This window comes from Xiphophorus hellerii, chromosome 12, assembly GCF_003331165.1.
Source record: "Xiphophorus hellerii strain 12219 chromosome 12, Xiphophorus_hellerii-4.1, whole genome shotgun sequence".
NCBI lineage: Eukaryota > Metazoa > Chordata > Actinopteri > Cyprinodontiformes > Poeciliidae > Xiphophorus > Xiphophorus hellerii.
This window is the reverse complement of record NC_045683.1, coordinates 20,362,320-20,382,497: the sequence shown is the minus strand read 5'-3', so window position 1 is coordinate 20,382,497 and position 20,178 is coordinate 20,362,320. Positions and strand designations below refer to the sequence as shown.

At 38.3% G+C, this 20,178-nt stretch overlaps 1 protein-coding gene across 1 annotated transcript in view; it reads left to right on the top strand.

Moving 5' to 3' along the window:
* arb2a (ARB2 cotranscriptional regulator A) overlaps positions 1-20,178 on the top strand; it is a 161,548-nt gene that overhangs the window by 920 nt on the left and 140,450 nt on the right. Inside the window, exons 3-6 of the mRNA XM_032577461.1 lie at positions 25-126; positions 5,371-5,471; positions 16,167-16,232; positions 18,830-19,021. Coding sequence (XP_032433352.1) covers positions 25-126; positions 5,371-5,471; positions 16,167-16,232; positions 18,830-19,021 — 461 coding nt within the window. The remainder of the gene's footprint in view (positions 1-24; positions 127-5,370; positions 5,472-16,166; positions 16,233-18,829; positions 19,022-20,178) is intronic.

Sequence of the window (20,178 nt, the reverse complement as noted above, 5' to 3'; positions counted from 1 at the left end):
CTTGCCATGTTTCTTTGCTTATAGATTTGCTGTCAAGAATAGATTTAGATGAACTGATGAAGAAAGATGAACCTCCTTTCACCTTCCCTAAAACACTGGAGGAGTTTGAATATGCCTTCAATGAGAGTGAGTATATTTATTCACTGTGTAGAGCAGTACTACTACCTACTGCTTGCTGACAAGCAGTAGGTAGTAGTACCGGACCGACCCAAAGAGACTAAAGCAATAGGTTCAATTAGCTGGATGGTCTATTAAATAAAACTGGATGCAGAAACTTTAAATACCTTATACATCCACGGGAAGTAAGTAGATAATTATCAAATTATCTTGACAGTTATCTCATTAAAATCATTGTTTAAGCCAACATTAGAGAGTCATTTTACCAAGGACGCCATATAAAAGGACACTACTGGCAAAATGTTTAAATCTTTGGTCGGTTTTGAAAATAGGAAAAACTTTCAAAGCCCTAAACCTTTGTAAATAACATAAAATTACTCGCTGTCAAACTTTAGCAAGATATTCTTTAGATCGGGAGAGATTTAGCTTCCCTGAAACTTTGAAGTTTAAATGTATCTGAATAAGAATTTTTTTTTTTTTTTTTCCCCTCCAGGGGGTCTTTTTGTGGGCTCTAGTGTCCCTTATATGACAATGGGCTGACAGGAAACGGGGAAGGAGAGGGGGGAAGACATGCGGCAAATGTCGTCGGGTCCGGGAGTCGAACCCGCGACGGCCGCGTCGAGGACTCAAGGCCTCCAAATACGGGTCACGCTAACCACTACGCCACCACGGCACGCCCCTGAATAAGATTTTTATTCAAGTTATAGTCAGGCAGTTTCTGCAAAGCAATGCTACACTATGATGCATTTACTTCATTCAAGTTATCTCCCTTTAAGAATGTTTAAAAAATATTTTTAAATATATATTCAGGTGTCAGAGAAACTGTGTCCTAAGTATTTTTTAAATCATAATTTCATAATTAAATGTTTTTAGCATGTTTTACAATGTAGGATTAATAACTATTATGCTGAAAATTACTGTGAATTTGAGTACGGTGCATGTTATGCTGATGCACAAACGTTTCATTCAGGGCTCACAAAAGAATCACAAACACATCTAAAGATGTTTTTCAATCATTCAATCTTGAACGTTTTTCTGAATTTTTGGGGGAGGCTTTTATTTGCCAAGGCTAATGTTGGGAATATTTAGATGTTCCCATCAGCTAAATGGTGGGAATATAACCATAAACATTTAGTGCAATGGATACAAATATCTCAAAAGGAGAGTCAGTAAAAGAGGATACCTTGTACTTCTCATTGTAAAGTATTACAAAGCTTCCTCCACTTCCAGAGGCATGAACTTCACACATTTAAACTAACGAAGTTGAAGTGATGAGGTTGAACTCTGCAATGTTAGCTGATTACTTCCACGATCAAGCTGAGAAAATCAAATTTATAGTTGTTCACAAGATCATAACTAAGGGGACCCTTGTAAAATTAACATAGCATTTCAGAGCATTGACTGCATAGTGGCACTGTTGGTAGCACTGTGCCCTGATGTCAAATCCCAATCTAGGGTCTTTCTGTAGAGAGTTTGCATGTTCTCCCTGTACTTGAATGGGTTCTCTTCAGGTAACATTGCTTCCTTCCACAGTGCAAAAGCACTATTGTTCGGTCAGTTGAATACCCTACATTGCTCATAGATACGTGTGTGCATGTATGGTTGTATGTTCTTTGCTACAAAGCAGAATGTACAGTGGATCAGTTCTCCACCATTGACTGCTGGAGATAGGCAGTAGTCATTGGGTGTCATTGCCTATCCATGCAACCCTGCAAGGATAGGCGGTATAAACAGTCAGACAGCACGGTGGTAATGTGGTGGTCTGGGGCTGCTTTAGTTCTTTACCACCAGGACATCTTGCCTAGTTGATGAAACCATGTATTCTGCTCTCTACATGAAAATTTTGAAGGAAAACATACAACTGTCGTTTTGTGACCGTAAGCATCAGTGTTTTTAGTTTGTGCAATGGGATTCAGCAGCGGTCTTAAGGCTGGAATTTGAAGCACACGCTTAAGACCACTGCTGAATGGCTAAAAACATTAAAATGAAGAAAACATTTCAATGTGACAAAATATAGATAATTCTACAAATTTCTGCCACAGGGATGTAAAAGAGTTATTGCTAGTTACAACAAATCCTTGAAGGTAGTTGCTGCAGCCATGCTTGGCAGACCCAGTTATTGGTTTAGGGAGCAATTACTTTTTCAAGTTGGTTTGGTTGGGTTGGACAGCTGTTTTTGTCTGATGTTTGCATTCAGAGTAATAAATAGAAAGCTTAGAATAACTAAAATTGTGACAAACAAGCCTGGATGAGGACCCATATTTATTTTTCCCATGATGTGTAGTCAGAGGGATAGAAAGGAGGTGCAAACAAGAGTGGAATCTTGGGTGAAAATGTTTTTAAAATTTTTTTAACCCTCTTTGTCAGAGCTACCAGTAATTGTGGAGGGTGCTTTATATCATAGGAAATGGGTAAACTCACAGAACGCACCCAGGTTTAATCTACAAAGATAGTAGAATATGATAATCTACTTGCACTTGTTTAGGTTTAGATGATCTAACAATCTCTTGATGATTATTTTGGTTTGCAGTAAATAATCATAATAATAATCAAAGCAGGGATTCAGGAGAAGTTGGGAGACGGATGTGTTACTGATAGATTTTTGGCTCTTAATATTCCTCTACAGTCTCTTGCCCTGTCTCTCTTATCTCTACTTTTCTCTGTCAGTGTCTGGCTGGCTGAGTGGGGGACATGTTGTGTACTCTACGGCCCGTCAGTAACCTACTCAGCCTTGCCCTCTGTCTGACGGAGAATTTGCATAACCTTGCTGCGCCTAAGAACAGACTCAGCACCTGAAATTATGCAACACCCACAAGCTGCTCTTCCCACCCTCAAGTCCTAGCTCAGTCTACCATGGAGGCGGAAAAAACACAGACTCTTCTACCTTCGTCTTCCTGCAAATTCTCATTCCTATCATTTCCCCCTTTTATTTATCTACTTCTGCAACATCTCACCAAAAATTTCAACCTGAAACACAAGGTAGCACCTCACACTGGAGCTTTTTAAATCTTTATGTCTTGTCAATATCTCTTTTAGGCCTGTTTTCGAAGGATACCATTTCTATTAAAGCCATAGTGGCCCTCTGGCAAAATCTCCAGTATGTCGACTAAGTCACTTTGGCCTGAAGGGTTTTTATTTTATTTTAATATAACTGAACTCATGCTATCGTAGCCTGAGACAAGTGGAACAAAAATGTTAATTTCACCATGTAATGATATGAATACAGAAGAGGCTGTGTACAATAGTTTGCAGGTATCTTAATCACTGAAGATGATGGCTTCATCTCGCCAGCCCTCCGGTTTTCCATTACTGGAAATCCAAGGTTATGTACACCTAATTAAGCGGCCAAATTGAGAACAGAATGCTAATTATGACAGAAAAGGAGGAGAAAAGTTGAGAAAATGTTATTCCTTTGAGAGATTGTGTTGGGGGAGATAGGGAGATGGAGGGTGTGGTGGGGGGGAGCTGATCACCCCTCAGCCTGTAGACACGAACACACACACACATCTCACACCCCCTCTCCTTTCTCCTCTCGTATAGAGGTACATCCACATCCGACGATCTCCTTCTCTCTCTCTCACACACGCACACCCCCACGCACCCCCACCATCCCTACAGTGGGATTTCATTATAGCTCTTGTCTTACCCCCCTCTTCTTAGGCTGTAGTGTTTAGATACTCACCCCGTCCGTGAATGCATAATTTATTTTCTTCAAGGTACTATTTGTGCACACACTGCTTTATACTAAGTTCTCACTTGTCTCCTGCTTTACCTCTCAGGCATAAATGTATTTCTAAATACACCATACCAGGCGTAGATTCAGGATTACATGTTATCTAACAACTAACAACTATGAAAGTACTGTGATACACAGTAAGTGAGTAGTGTAAGATTTATCACGTTGATAGAGGTGTAAAATGGGGGCAATTTAGAAGGAAATAAAAAAAAATCTTCATGCATTCCTTTATCCTGCAAAGATATTATATTTATATGCTCACATTGTGCAATAATTGAGAAAGTATGAGGCCCCTCTGGCTATTTGGGTTAAGTATGTGTACTTTTTGTCATTTAGCTCTCACAAACTTTGCAGTCATAAAGGTCAAAATTAAATTTAACACCGTTTAGTGTTTTATTGTGTTGTAGTGTCAACTGCAGGATCGATGGGCTCATTGCTAAGGTATGGGCTCTGCAGTTGCAGAAGGGTAATTATTTAAAAAAACTAGCGCCACCTCTGAACAGCATTTTCTTCTTTTATGAGTTTTTATATGAGTAAAACCTTTAATGCTTTTAAAACTCCTCTTGCTTCTCTGAATTAAAATAAAGCATTTTAGTTATGTTCCAAAGACCTTTGCGTTTTGGCTGAATTGTAATAATTTCCAGATGTGGACAAAGTCATAGTTCTAATTGTATGCCCACACCTGGACCCCTCTGTCTGTAGCAGTGTGGCTATAGGTTGCATCGCTAGTGCCTCTTGCTGTCAAAACCCAGAAATGAACTGTTGGGTCACCCATTGTTATGGTTAGTGCACCCAACAGTTCCTTAACTACGCTGACATACACTAAGCATAGTGTACAGTCACACTATCCTAGCATATTGTGTGTTACCATCACACACACAATATGCTAGCATTTACATACAATACTAGCATTTTGTGTCTAAATATTGCTTATTTACACACAATATGCTAGTATTTGAGGCACTTCTGTTTAAAATGCTATCAGCCAAACTGCTGCTTGATCTCAAAATAAAGTAAGGTTTGATGGACAAGGTTATAGAGAAAGAGAAATCAGAAAAAGATGTTGTTCAAACTTTGCAGTAACAATAACATCTCACTATTAATATATTTCAAGCTTTAGAACTATTTTAATTTGAGCAGGAAAATGAAGGAACTTAAAGCTGATCACTTTGCAAGAATTTTAATTCCATGTGTGACAGGCCACTTTTAGCGAGGTCTGCGTATGTGTAAATCAGTCAAGATGCATGTTAATACCAGATCATGACAGGATCCAGGTAAAAGAGACATTTTTGTTGAATTTTGAAGAATAGCAGCTTTCTAGTGTTGTTTAGCCAAGTAATAGGATTTGGATGAGTTGACTTGGGAGTTGAAGACTGTCTGAATAAGTCTTCTTAGTAGAATGGTAATAACAGAAAAAGTGCAACAAGCCCTAGAAAAATGATTGTCCCACAATTTTAAGGATTTGTTTTCTTTGTAGTTGCTTGTTATCCTTACTAATCATGTTGTGTCTCTCACAGATGGCCAGCTCCGTCACATACAAACAGGTGAACCCTTTGTGTTTAATGCCAGAGAGGATCTGCACCGCTGGAACCAAAAGCGTTATGAAGCTCTTGGAGAGGTAATACGGGTTTTCTACTGGCATTACAACGTTTTTATGCATACATAATATTTATTTTTTTCTTTTCATGCTGCAGCTAGCTTGCTTGTCTTTAAGTTGGAAAAAACTCTGGAACAGAATCCAAGGAGGAGATCTTTTGAGTTTTTGAAAAGCTTTTAACAGATATTTGAATATTTAGAATCACAAAATGTGTAGTTTCTAATAGGGGTGGGTCAAAGGGAATAATGAATACCACATTGATATTTGACAGTTTTGAATACCAAGCCCACACAGAAAAAGATATAGCAGAACATGTTGGCCAAATAATTCTTATCACCAGAGTTTTAGATCTTTTTTCTTTAAGTTTGCCAACTTAATACATAGACAATACATAACACCAATTAAGACTTGAGGTAAACCTGGACTTAGATTTTGTTAACCAACTTAAAATCTGTTTTAATTTAAAAGGTGAATCAATGCACATTAATAACTTTCACTTTTGTTCACTTTTGATCGGCTACTTCTAAAAGCTAGTTTATGAAGCTAAAGGAAATGGAGGGAAAACAGAAAAACAAATGTATCAATGTAAATGTAGCAAAATAACATATTTGTATAGATATTTGATCCTGCAATGCATTTGTTCTAAAAGATCTTTAATATGTGTTAAAGATCTTTTAACACGTTAAAAGTTCTTGTAGATTTCTCCATATTTTCATATTGTGACATTGTCCACCCGTCTGTGATAAGACTGAAAAAAGTCATCCTTTGTTTTGTTTTTTTCTATGCAGATGAAACATATGTTCTGTTAGTGTGGTAAATTTCTTCTGCTTTAATAATCTTGAAACATCTGTTCTGACTTTAAGTGGAGGTCTTGAAGTTGCCTTTACTCAACAAAGATCTGAACCACACCACAAACAAAAATGAGCATTCTTCGAAACTGTGAAATCGAAACAGAGAAAAACTAGGATAACCACACCAGCATAGGAACAGATCCAAATATTTTAACATTTAACATGATGATGTGGGATGTCATGATGTTCAGTCATCTTAATGCAGGGACACAGATTTGTTTTACCCATTGTCATTGATGCTGATGATGTGACACTGCAGGTGGACAACATAAGCATTGATTATGCTAAACATCTATGTTGAAAGTACATATATTGCAGAATTGGCTGACTAACGATCATCACATCAAATTTTTTGCTTTTTATTTGATCAGGATAACAAAACTGGTAAAACGGACAATACACAGAACATTGTATACAAATGTATCTGAAAACATAAGAAGTAGATTACACTACTAGTAAAATGTTAAAAAACAAGAACAGTCGATCTTTCATTTTGGGTGAGCTGCATGGTTTGAGGTCTTGTTGAAGTGGAAGGGACGTTGTTGTACTACTATGAAATGGACTAACAAAATGTCTTTGAACAGAGAATTTAGGTGCTTTCTTTAAGTAACATACGGTGCTATGTACAAGTACTCTTTGCAGAGAAGGGACCAGATGTGAATTTAGAAATTAAGATATTAGATATCTTAAACAGAAATTTGCAAAAATAGTCCAAGGTGCTAAATCTAGAATCATAAGCTGAACAGAACTGATCAGTTGAAACAGATAAGATTAATTTGTAGAGTTGAAGCAGCTGACCGAGAACAGCAGACTCTATGTACGGTGCTCTTGCTTTACCACTGACCCACCCCCAAAATAACAGTTGTAAACAGGAAAAAGTTAACTCTTCTCACTTTTATTTTACGTTTCTTGAGAGAAAACAGAAGAAATTCATTATGGGGAAAAATGCATTTCACTATATAATGATATAGTAAACATCCTAAAATTCCCCTCTAATTCAATTCCACTATATTCATTATGTATTTAGATAATGAGACAAATATTCCTTTGTAATCATCTTTTTCTGGTTGCTTTCCCTACTATGTTGGTGTTAATTGTTGTGTGCATTCTTTGAAGTTCAAAGGAAAGTGATGGACCCTTTTGTGGGATTACCTGGATGTTTTTATTATTTCTAATGCAGGTATACAGTAGCTCCTCAGAGAACCAGTCCTCTCTGAAGGTTTTTGTTACCTTCTCTTTTCTTTTACATGCTTAGGCAGTATCTGTCACCATCTGAAAAAGGATGAAAAACAAATATTTGACTGCAGCAAAACTGTGGAGCTCAAGGAACACACAAACATTTAAACTAAATGAACTTCTGCACCTGTCATTCAGAAGAAATGAATAATTATCAAACCAAACTTATGCAAACTGTATTTATCCTTTGATTAAAAGACTGATGGAAGTATCTGCATTAGAAATACAATAAAAGAATCCCTGCAGATATGGCTTTGTGTAATGAGAGCAAATATCGTATGAGTTGTGCTGTAGGAGATTAACTGGCTGAGAACAAAAAAGCACTTTCTGAATAAGCAATATTATCTTTCCGTTGTTCTTAGGCCTCCAAAAAACAAAAAGTGCATCTGCAAATGTCTGTACAAGAGTAGAACGTAGAAATGCATTGTTTTTTGCTTGAAAAGATTTGTATAAATAAACACAAATTCTGAATTGTATACCTGTGGTTGTAAAGTGGATTAGGCTGCTTAGTCAGGCTCTTCATGTCTGAGGTTAAAGCTGTGAGGCACACAAGCATACCTGCATTCTTATTTCAGCACCTGTGTAGCTGACGCACGCAGATTTATTTAGGCTTGGATCTCTTTTTGTTTGCCGAGTCTTCATTTCAGGTAGATTGAGAAAGTACATGAAGAGTTGGTGTAAATGCAGACAAGTCTGTTGTCAGCTAATGCTACTGCTTAGTACATCCTAGTCTCCCCCATCAGTCTGCAAGCTGATGGAGGATATAAACAGGCACAAAGCTATGTGTGCATGTTGCCTCTTTTTGAATAGAGCAGCATCATCGTTTCCCTTAATGTTCATACAGATTCCTTTCTTCCCCACTAGAGAAGGATACCTTTGTCCGTCTCTCCCTCTCTCCTGTCTTCCCCCACTTTAGTTCCTCTTGATCCTCTCAGCTTCTCATTTTCCATGTAGGGCTGAAAGTGTGTATGCATTTTGTGTGTCTGTTTATGTGCATCAGGGGGCTGTGGGGCGGGGTAGCCGGGGTGTTGCCCATATTGTCAGACACATCACAGCACCAGATGTCCAATTCGCACTTCAACCTTGTCTGAATAGGAGACTGATGGATGTAGGGCAATGGATGATATTGGTGTGACGGTTTGAAAAGCGGAAATAACAGAGATGAGCTTGATTCTGTATGGAAAAATATTGTTTCAACTTTGCTATATGTTTGGCATAATAAATAGACATTTGCAGCTAATTTATATAGTCTTTACCCACCAGGGTCTCGTCAGATTGTTATTTTAAGCAAAAATTAACCCCCAGTGGGCCAAGAGAAGCAACTTTGTCATCCATCAATTGTTTGAGAATTTTGGTTGTGCATCAACTTACCAGAAACTCACAATTACAAAGGTTCCGGCTGAAACCTTTGTGCTTAATAAAAAAATGCAGTTAATTGCATTAAAAATGTAAAATCTATATAATTAATTAATTGGAGTGAATACATTAAAGTCCTGGCCCTTCTTATAATTCCAAATTGTAAGAAAAAACAATCCATCACTTGTTTGCTTTTAAGAAAGTATGTGAATAAGCTGGTATGACTGTAGTTGCTTGACAGTTGATAGGTTTATTCTCTTTTTATATATACCGATAAATAAATTTGATCGATGGCAGGGTGAAACCATGAGAAGAATAATCTGTAGTTGAGACATCTGCAATGTAAATGCTTCTCTTTTTGTTGATTAAATCAGTAAATTAGTAGGAACATTGGAAAAGCTGCTATTTTTATGTAAAAAAAAATGCTCTACTACTTTGCTAGATTCAGCAATATATTTTTGTTTTGAGCTTGCAAACAAAATTAAACTCAGGGATAAAATACCTACACACTAATGAAACTACTACATGAGCATTTTCCAGTCTTGGCACCAACTGTTGTCATAATTGCTACTCTCCAGCTGTAAAACACTGGAGGCTATCTGTGCAGTGTCGTTCAGTTCAGCAGGGTCACCTTAGCCTGTGTAGGTGTCAGTTGGCGTCTAATTCCTGTGATTTGCTGATAAATTTCTCTGATAGAAGACAAGCATAGGGCCTGGCCCAGATGGAGCTCTATTAAGCTGTTAATAAATGAGGATTCTTCTCTGCTCTGTCTGCATCTGTCGAATGGAAGGCAGTCACAAATTTGTAAACATACACGCACACACACACCCAGTTGGAATATTATAATGAGGTAAAGCTAGCCAGATGGCTGAATTAGAAAGCTCTCTCTCTCTTTCTCTCACACTCTGCAGTGTCTCTGTTATCCATTTTCTCCGCCGGCTTTTTTCTGGTATTGGTAACCAAATAACAGTGGTCCTCAAAGTTTTTTTTACTTCTGTAAATCCCACCTCTATAAATGCTACATATTAGAGATTTCTGGTTGATTTCTGATCTTCAGTTTTTATAAAACTTTTATCTGCTGGCAGTTTTAGGAGATTTTGATTCCTCTTAAGAGATATAATTAGCAGTATTCAAAAATATTTCTTTCTAGCCATCCCATCCCAACATACTGAATTCTCTGCAAAACTTGTATTTGGCAGTTTAATTGAACATGTATCAAAATATATTAGGTCCCCTCTAAAAAAAGGTTATAGCTGCTTATTTTATAACAAACACCAAATATACCTAAATATGCATTAATATGCACAGTGGTAATTGTGTTAACACTATTTCAGAATCTAAAATCTACAGTCTCCCTTATCTTTGCTCTTAGGGGTGTAAGAAATTTGCTTAATTCTTAAAATATGGCTGTGTAAGCAGTACAAAAAAGGTATTGTCTATTTATCAGCTATTATATCCATGGGAGTTTTTTCTTTACATAAAGTCCCAGGAGGCCATTTTTGTTAGAAGCTGATTGAATCCCTCCCTCCTACAAATGGCAGGTTTCTGCCCAGAGCCGGTGGCTGCATTGACGTCCCCATTCCCAGGAATCCCTCACTACTTTTACTGAGAAGAGGGTGGCAGAGGCAGGCGGAGGCAGACAGATCCGAATGAAAACAGTTGAACGGAGTTAAAGAGTTGAATTTTAATTGATGAAAGAAAAAAGAGAATTGGAAAACGATATGTCGGGTAGGGAGGTTTTTAGAAGAAAGACAAGGGGTCTGGTGGTTACAACACTGGCGTCTATTACTACATCAAACACTCACTGAGACTTTACTTTAAACAGTCTCTCCGCCAGCTTCGTAACTAACAACTGAGGAGGTCATTATGCTGCTGGTACGATGAGCGGAGCAGGTAGGGCAGGGCAGAAGTGAGACAGAGGCACATGTGCGCTAGGTGTAAACAGTCTGTCAGTCAGTCTGTATGTGAGAAGTTTTTCTTCCCCTGGAGAGTCCTCTATCCTCTGACAGAAGAATGACAGAGACCTCATGGGAATTACGGCAGCTTCTTTTTCTCTCTCTTTGTTTCCCACGCCGACTGACAGATCACAAATTCACAACAATAGGCCCTATTTTAATACATTTTCTGTTGGTACACAAGGCTGACTTAAAATAAACAACCTTTCTATTGCCTCACGCGCGCTCTCATTTTTGGAGCCTCTCTCCTTCTGAGCGTGGTTTGCTGTTGTTGCTGCGCTTGTTGTGCTGCATTGTTCGGGGGGGATTTTCTTCTTTTTTCCCCTTCTTTCCTCTATTCTCTGGAGAAGCAGGGAATGCTTTCCTGGGTGCAGTCAGTGATACGGCACAGAGCAGCTCTTTCAGTTTCATTATATAAACAGCTTTGATGCCTCTTCTTGTTCTCTCTGGTGTCTATGGGTAAGTGGCTTTTGGAGAGAGCTCTGGACCGTAGAGACAAGAGGTGTGTGTGTGCCTGTACATAACTTTTACTGTGTGCGTATGTGTGTGAGTGTGAATACTGTATTCTTTAGTGAGTTTTGTACATTTTTGGTCTTAGGCCAAGATAACTGTTTAAACTGTCTCCTTGTTAATTTTCTGATGGGGTCATATCACTTCAGAGTTGCTTAATCTTTTGAATTACATTTAGAAATAGTCTAATACGTTGCAAAGTTGTTTTCAGATTAAAAGGTTAATCTCAATAAATATGAATATCACTAAATTATTGAAATGTATTTTAGTAATTGGGTTTAAAAAGGGAAAATGATAATCTGTGTTATGTGTATGGTCGGGATTAAAGGAATAACTCCAATCATAGTGCACATGTTGTAATTCTTAAAATCTTGAATTGACTTTACTCCACAGTTCTCTCAAGATTGTGGTTGTCTGCTCTGTGGTTTCTCCTTCCACTCAACTTTTCATTAAAATGCATGGATATAGGATTCTGTAAAACATCCAGCTTCTGCAGCAGTGATTGTTTCTGGCTTCTACGTGACAACTGCAAAGTTGGAAGTGTTCTTCATAAAGGTCGCAGATATGGTCATTACGTTTCTGTTTTTAAAAAAAGTTTTTTGGTTTTTCAGTATATTTTGAGACACCGAATTTTATATTTTCATTAGTCATAAGCTATAACAATCAAAATACACAGGTATGATAGTTTGAAATACATCTGTGGGAATCTGTACAGTATTTAAGTTTCACTTTTTAAATTAAATCACTGGAATAATGTGTCTATCACATCCTTACTTTTGGAAATGCACATCTATTATCTCTATTTGATCAAATAATTTTTAATGTGTTAGCCCTTCTTCAAAGCAAGACTTTTGTATTGTTGGATTCCTTTTTAGTTATTTTCCTCTGTTCTTTTCATGCCAAATGTTTCCTCTTCCATTATGACTATTGCTTGGCCTCTTCTTCCTTATTTGGTTCTTTTCCTCCCCTTTGTGTGCGCCTGGGAAGGATCATCTCCTTATTGCCTCAGGTGCGGTCAGCCAAACCAGGCATGACTGCTGTAATCAGTGGGAGAACACACACGGATGCAGGAAACACACACAGACTGATTCTTGGAGACACAGTATGTGGGAGGTCTCTGAAAAGCATATCTAGTTGCAGCCACAGTGTTCTTCATGAAGACCTTGACCTCATGGAAGTGATGAACAGACTGTTTATGGGGATGACTCCAGATTTGCAAGAAGCTGATGTCAGAGCCCACCCATTCCAAGGCGTCTCATCAAGGCAGTGCACTGTACCTTTGTTTCTCCATCTCCACTCCCTCTTCCACTGCTCTGTCCTCTTTGGTGCTCACATCAGTGGGAGCTGGCATGAGACTCTGTCTCCTGAGGATTACTTTGCCATCTCTCCTTTCTTGTCTTCCTCGTTTCCTCCCACTGAGCCTCAATTTAAGTCCCTTCCTTCCGCTCTGATCCCCCTTTTCTTGGTTCATCGCCACAATCTTTCCCCTACACAAACAAGCTGCAGACACAGTGGACACAGCTGCAGAAGTTAGATCAGAGTGTCCCATCTACAGACCCTCTCACGGTGAAGAAGAACAATTGTTCTTTGTTTGACTTCTGCTGAATCTTTTTCTTTAGAGAGAAGGATTTAAGAGGTTTTTGATAGTTCGGTAACTGTCAAAAATGATGAATGCTGTGATTAGCTCTGCAGCTGAAACTGTGTCTGTTTATTGTTGAACATATTTGCCTTTTCTTAAAAATAAAGCAGTAATAAACAGTATATGTACTGATTTGAATTAATTTAAATCTATTTCTTTCAATCCCCTTCTTGTTTCTCTTTGCGTCCCTTGATAATATTTGCCACATCCACTCCCCATGCTTGTCGTAGTGACAATGGCATTGCAGCTCCCTGCAGGCATTTCATTAAAGCACTAATAACACATTGGTAATTAGGTGACAAAGAGGCCATTTTTATTGTACTGATCAGCTGCTGAGACTAGTCCTAGGAGGTAACCGATGAAGGAGCTATAATGTGTGTTGGTTTCCATGATCTGTGTATTCTGTTGTCAGTAAAATAGAAATAAATGCTAGTTAGATCTTGTAAGGCCAAAGAAAAGCATTTAGATAACTTGATATAAAAGGTTATACACAAATCTGGATATTAAGCTTGTACATATTTATTATCAGAGCACATTTTTATCTTTGTAAATGTTTGCACAACCTTGCTTTTGTTAATCTCTTGTTCCCTTTTCTTATTTTCCACCAGCCTCCTTATCCTATATCAATAGATCGTGGGCCACCTGAGGCACAGAACAAATAAAATATTGCAAAAGAAATTTCCTGTGAAGCCTATTGATGTCATAAAGCATGAGCAAAGCGAGGCCAGGAATCATTTTAGTTCTCATCAGAGCAGCTGACATTTTAGCGTATTAGCTGCTTGAGGTTTGGTATGTTTCAGTGTTGCTGCTTTAGCTCCCCCAGTCCGTCCCTTCAGCCCACACAGACACAAGGTCAAATGGTAGCATTGATCATATCATCTAGACTGTCTGTTGGGCTTTGTCTCTGTGTCATAAGACTAACAATTGTCTATTACCTGATTTTGTTCTTTCGTCTTGTGAGATAAAGCCATTATTATATTGGTCTTATCAGGGCATTGAGTGTATGAGTGAAGCTCTTCTCTCTATGACTTTCTATTTGGTCTTGCCATTTCAACAATTATCCACAGTTTAGATAGAGTAGAGTTCAAATGAATCTTCTCAAGGTTGACATTTTAAAGGATATTTTTCCTCTGCATACATCAAAACTTATGAAAATCCTGCCACTTCTGGATTGGGTTAATCTAAAGACTTCCTTGTCGGCACAAGTTGACAAAATATATATATATTTTATTACATATTGATATCCTAATCTCATGGCTAGTTTTTTATTTTATTTATTAACCAGTGTTTGCGCACAATGTTAACATATTCTACTTATTTGATTATATAGTTTATAGCATATTTTAAGGGTATTTGATGGGATTGACCACCACAGAGTAGTGCAGAATTGTGATAATAATAAATAATAAAATAGTTCAATGCTTCCAAACATTTTATGAATAAAAAATCTGGCAACCGGGTGTCTTTATTTAGCCCCTCTTAGTCAATACTTCAATGAACTACCATTTGGTGCAATTACTCCAGTTCAGTCAGGCTGTATGGAGAGCATTTCTTCAAATCTTGCCACAGATTTTTAATTGCAGTTTGTCTTGGTTATTTTAGCACACGGATATACTTTAATCTGAACCATTCCACTGTAGTTCTGTCTTCTTGTAAGAGCTGTGTTCTGCAGGAAGGTGACCCTTTGCATAAGTATTTGGTACTTCTAACAGGTTCACTTTAGAAGCACCAAATTTGTGGATTGCTAAAAGTTGTCATGTGACAAGGAACTCTCATTTGAGTATTAGAATCCTGTAGCTCCTTCAGAGATACCCAAGAGCTTATTGGCTGCTTCTCTGATTAATGCGCTTCTCACCTAACCTTAAAGTTTAGGAAAACGGACATTTCCTCATAGGTTTGCAGTTATGTCAAACTTGTTCTATTTTCAAATAAAGAATCAAATAGTTCTCTCATGTTATAAATGAAACTCACCTTAAACTTCTCCAGACCTGTTTGGATCATTGCTTGGTCTTGTCAACTGAAGGCATTTTGTTGCATTTGAAAACTGCACATTAATATCTCCTCACTTTAAAATTATGCGACAGTTCAACTTAACAAAAACTGAAAACATTAAAAGGAAGTGAATGGCTCTGTAAGACAATGTGTGCACAATCTGTTAAGTCAAAGTGAAGTTCTCCTCTTTCCACACTTAACTGACATCTGAGCCTCATCTCTTGTGCTTTGACGCGCAATGGTCTTTGGTAGATCCTTGTTTGTGTTCGAAGTCAGTCATTTCAGCATGACTGCAGCGCCGACACGCTTTGTGACTGTGGCGCCACCACTGGCCTTTGGTTTCCTGATTTAGTAAGGCTGATACTTCAAAAGCGCATGGAAGTAAGACTTCACAGCACAGCATGACACCAGGCTGCTCAGCTCTCCCCGTGGTGCATCCACCCAACACAGCATTGTTACGACACAGACGGGACACATGGCTTGTCTTACCGCTGGGGGAACCATCATCAATTGCTGCGCTGCATCTTATAGCTACCGGTTGTGTTTGCTGTCATCTGTTCTCAGTCTTTAGTTCTCTGTTTGTGTCTTTCACACCTGATCAAGAATTAAAATCTGTTCCACAAAGTGCTGCTGTCTGTTCTCAGTTGAGCAGGATGCAAGTGGAAAAAATTGAAAAGAAGGAAAGAGAAACGGGGAAAAAGGGAAAAGAACGTTGCTAATGTCACTGAACCATGAAAGGCTTGGCCTGGGGTAGGAGTGACTTTGTATACAAGGTTCTTTAGTGCTGTGGCTGCAGGGATAAACACAACTTACATCAGCCCTTTGCATGTACAGGAGATTTCCTCTCCTGGCACTTTCAACCTCAACAGTCTGACTGTACTGTACACACAAACACACACACATCCCCACACATGTACAGTATAAAACCAGACTCTTTCAAGTCGTTCGCGTGCGCACAAACACTAGAGGGCAAATGGGGGTTTTGAGTAGCATTTCTTTATATTTTTGGTGGCAAGTATGACTGTGGATGCTGGTTCCTTGTTCACATGTGTACACAGTTTCTCTTTCACAGATTTATTTGTATCAGCAGCCAGGAAGGATATTAACTCCATCAGTGTTGTACTGACAGTGTTGTCAGTATATCTGACTCAGTGCCTTTTCTGCTTTTCTTTTTCAGATCATCACCAAGTATGTTTACGAGCTGTTGGAGAAAAAGTGCAACTTGACTAAAGCATTTCTTCCTGTAAGTATTTTGAAAATTAAGAAAATTAAATATAAGTATGGTCAGAAAGGGTTTTGCAAAACTATTGATGGGTGCTGAACATTTCCATATGTTCCTATATTGCAGTGTTTTACTGGGGTCTTGCTTGAAAAGCACAACACAAGGTAGTACTTAATTGCACTCAAATGTAGTGCAATTTAGTACTAGCCTTTAAGCTAGTTTATAACAATGGTTTGGAGATTTTTCTTTTATAATAAGAATCTTAAAAAACTGCATTCATATTCAGACTCCAATAGCCAGTACTTTGAAAAACTAATTTTATTCAAATTAAACGTGCAACTCTTTAGAGATAGTAAACCCTTTACATCAAGAGATGGACATTTTTCTCATTCTTCTTTGAAAAATAGCTCAAACTCAGGTTGAACTTCAAGTTTTACCACAGATTCTTAATTTGCCCATGGTCTACAGTTTAGTTGGGCCATCTTAACACATAAGGCCATTGTCCTGCTGGAATATTTAGTCTTTTTCACACTTTTTCCAGTATTGCTCTGCATTTAGCTCCATCCATCTTCAAAAAAGTTCTGACCTTCTTCCTGAAGAAAAGAAGCCCCAACTCATGATGCTGCCACCATCATATTTCACCACGGTGTGTTAAATGGTGAAGTGCAATGTTGGCATTGAGAAACTTCAACTTCAGTCTCATCTAACCAGAACACCTTTTTCACAAAGTTTGTTTTTGTTAGTGAAGATGCAGCTTGTGACAAATTGCAGCGGATAGTTCTTACGAATTCATTTGAACTCATCCTGATTCTGTTTATTTACTAAACAGAAGTAAATAATCTTTTGTTTAGTAAATAAACAGAAGAGCTCCATGAAGAGCTCTTTCTAGAAAGAAGAGCTCTTCATGGAGCAGCTGTGTAAAATAAGCACATCTGGAATCTGTTTAGTAAGGTGACTTTTGAAAACAATTGAATGGATTTTCTTTTCTAGGTGTATTACAGTAAATGAAGCCTTTCTGTTTGTCTGCCACATAAAATCCAAATATATACACTGAAGTGTGTGGGCTCAACAGTACAAAATGTGAAAAAGGCCACGTGGTGTGAATATTGTAAGGTACTGTGAATAATCACACTTCAGAGTGATAATGGGTGTCCTATTTAGAAATATAAAAAAATAAGAAAGGTGGATTTTGAGAAGGCGGCTTTCCTAATTCTCCATCAGTTTTTCTTTTTATGTCTTCCTCATATTCTCTGTCTTTCCCAACTGCACACATCCTTTGTGTAAAAGTGTCTCCTCCACAAATTAGAACTGGATTGTGATGTGTCATTTCAAATAGGCACAGCATGCTGATGCTTAATCTGTTTTGCATTCAGTTGGGCTGAAGGCGACTTTCCACTCTGCCATTGTGGTAGTATTCTTTGCCCAGCTCATCCAGGCTCAGTGCACATTCTTGATCCCTTTTTATTTGTTGTCACAGGCTTGTTGTCTCTTTTTTCTGCCCCCTTTTTACCTCTCTATCCCTGCTCTTTTTCTGTTTACAAAAATGGTGATCATTTTTCAGAACCAGTTTTATAGCGATGTTAGGAAGCGCTGGTGTTTAGAAGCATGCCAGAGTTAGCCAGAGCACTAACAGTGTCTATAAATCACCTAGCCGGAGTCAGCGCCTTTCATTAGCCCCCATACACTTTTACTGGTTTATCTGCTTGGCCTATTTATCTCATTATTCCACTGGAAAATTGCTCTCCTATGCTTCTCTTCTGCCCACCCGCCTGCATGTATACTGAGAGTGTGCGTGTGTGTATTTTAGTGTGTTAGTGGTGGGTCCGTCCACCTGCGTAGCATTGAACTTATGACCGCAGATTTTAAGAAGATTAACCGCAGCCAAGTATAAGGAGAGGGAATGAAGGAGCACAGGAGAATAAAGGGTAAGATTTTCTCCCCCACTTGGCCCTCTTTGTCTGTTTGGATTAAGTTCTTGCAGCTGCCACCCATAGATTTTATGGACAGTGTCTCCTTAGAGATTCTTCCAAGCATACTTGAGAGGGATGCAAAGAAGCCAGTGACGTGGATGAAGCACAGACTTTGTGCTTTCTGACATTTCCATCCTTAGCTGTATACCAGACCCACCATGAGTGTTTGTTGGGGGGAAAAAAATGTTTTAGTTAAAGTCCAAGAACAATTAAGACCACGTTTCAAAAAGTATACTAATATGGGTCATCATGCATCATATTTATATCACATGGATATAAATATAGATTAATAATTAGACATTTCTTTGTTTCACTTTACAAGTGTGAAGTGCACATTTAAAAACAATGCTTCAGTTCTATTTTTAAAGAAATTGTTAGATGTTTAACAGTCGTGTCACTACTGATTTTGTTAAGAACAGTTATTCCTTTACATGGGATTTTCCTCCTCTTAGTAAATGTTGGAAAAATTGGATTGTTGCTAAAACATCTGTCAGATTTTGGTGTTGCAAGACCTTGTTTTGTAACATTTGTCAGATACCTTTCTAAAGAAGTATACTCCAAGTTCATGTCTTCAAATTAATTTTGTGATTAAAACCAGTGATTATACCTGTTTTTGTGACTTTTTTTTTTTTTTTGCTTCATCTTCAGGTGGATGCTACAGACGATGAACCCAGAAGTTTTATCTACCTTAGCACAGATGCCTTGACTAATCCAAACAAGCTGCTCGTGCTTATCCAGGGCAGTGGTGTGGTTCGGGCTGGTCAGTGGGCCCGTAGGCTTATCATTAACCAGGACCTGGACTCAGGAACACAGATCCCTTTCATCATGAAGGCCATGGAGGTAGGGTCTCAGTATTGTCCAAAATTAAACAAATTTTGCACTAAATCATGGTACTTCTCAGTAATCATTTTTGTCCTGTTAGGATGAATTTTAAGCTAAAATTAAATGTGTGCTTATCCAACCTAACTTGTGGGTTGCATGTTCGGGTGAGTAATTTGTCGCTGTGAGGTTTGTCACCTCACACTATGTGTACCGTCAACTTAATTCATTTTTACTGCATTGTACAATTTATACAAGTATAGGGTGGAAAGAAGAGTTTACCCTGGGGTTATATAAAAATTACATGATGATGAACAATTGTATTGTTCTGCAGCATCACATAACCCTGGCACCGCAAACGAGAAACACAGCCAGACATTTATTCACAGGTGCAAACCTCAACTCAGTACTCTTGAATGACACTTTAAGTAAACCATTGTCGGCTCAGAATTAAGCTCATATTGTCACATTAGTAAAATGAAGCATATTTGTCAGTGTAATCATGATCATGCAAGGAAACTTTTATGTAGCTTTATAATACATGGTTTATATGGGATCTTATGTATTCTTGGGGGTTGAGGTGAAACAGCAGAGATAATATGAAGCAAATATATATATTTTTTCTGTGCTCACCACATGATTACTAAGAAATGTACACATCTCTGTCAGCAAGCAAAAGGTGGCTTCGCCTGTCTCATTATTTTCCTCCCCATCTTTGTGCTCATTTGTCAGTGTGACCACGAGTATCTATGTAATTTAATCGGCCTGCTGTTCAAATTGACTTTGGGGGATACTGCTCTCCCCTTCTCTCACCCATTCCTTCGCTTCATCCACCTGAATATGATAAAGACCTTACCTGCTGTATAAAGCTCTCTCCTGCTGTGTACAACTGTGGAAAAGGTTGGGGTTACACGCATGTCCGTATGTTCTGACATGGATTTTCCAGGTATCCTGAAACATGCCTTGCACAGTCTGCCTGCTCTCACCGTTCGAAAAGAAAAAGCTTGCGCTGCACTGAGGCAAAGTGACAGCTTAGATATAGAGAACATGGGTGTGTAGTGAGAGTGTTGCCCATTCATCACTGTAAACAAGAAATCATGTTCTCGCACCCTGACAAATCATCATCCAGGCAGAAGGCAAACACAAGCCTTGTAGTGTGTTTGTGAGCTGGAAAGACA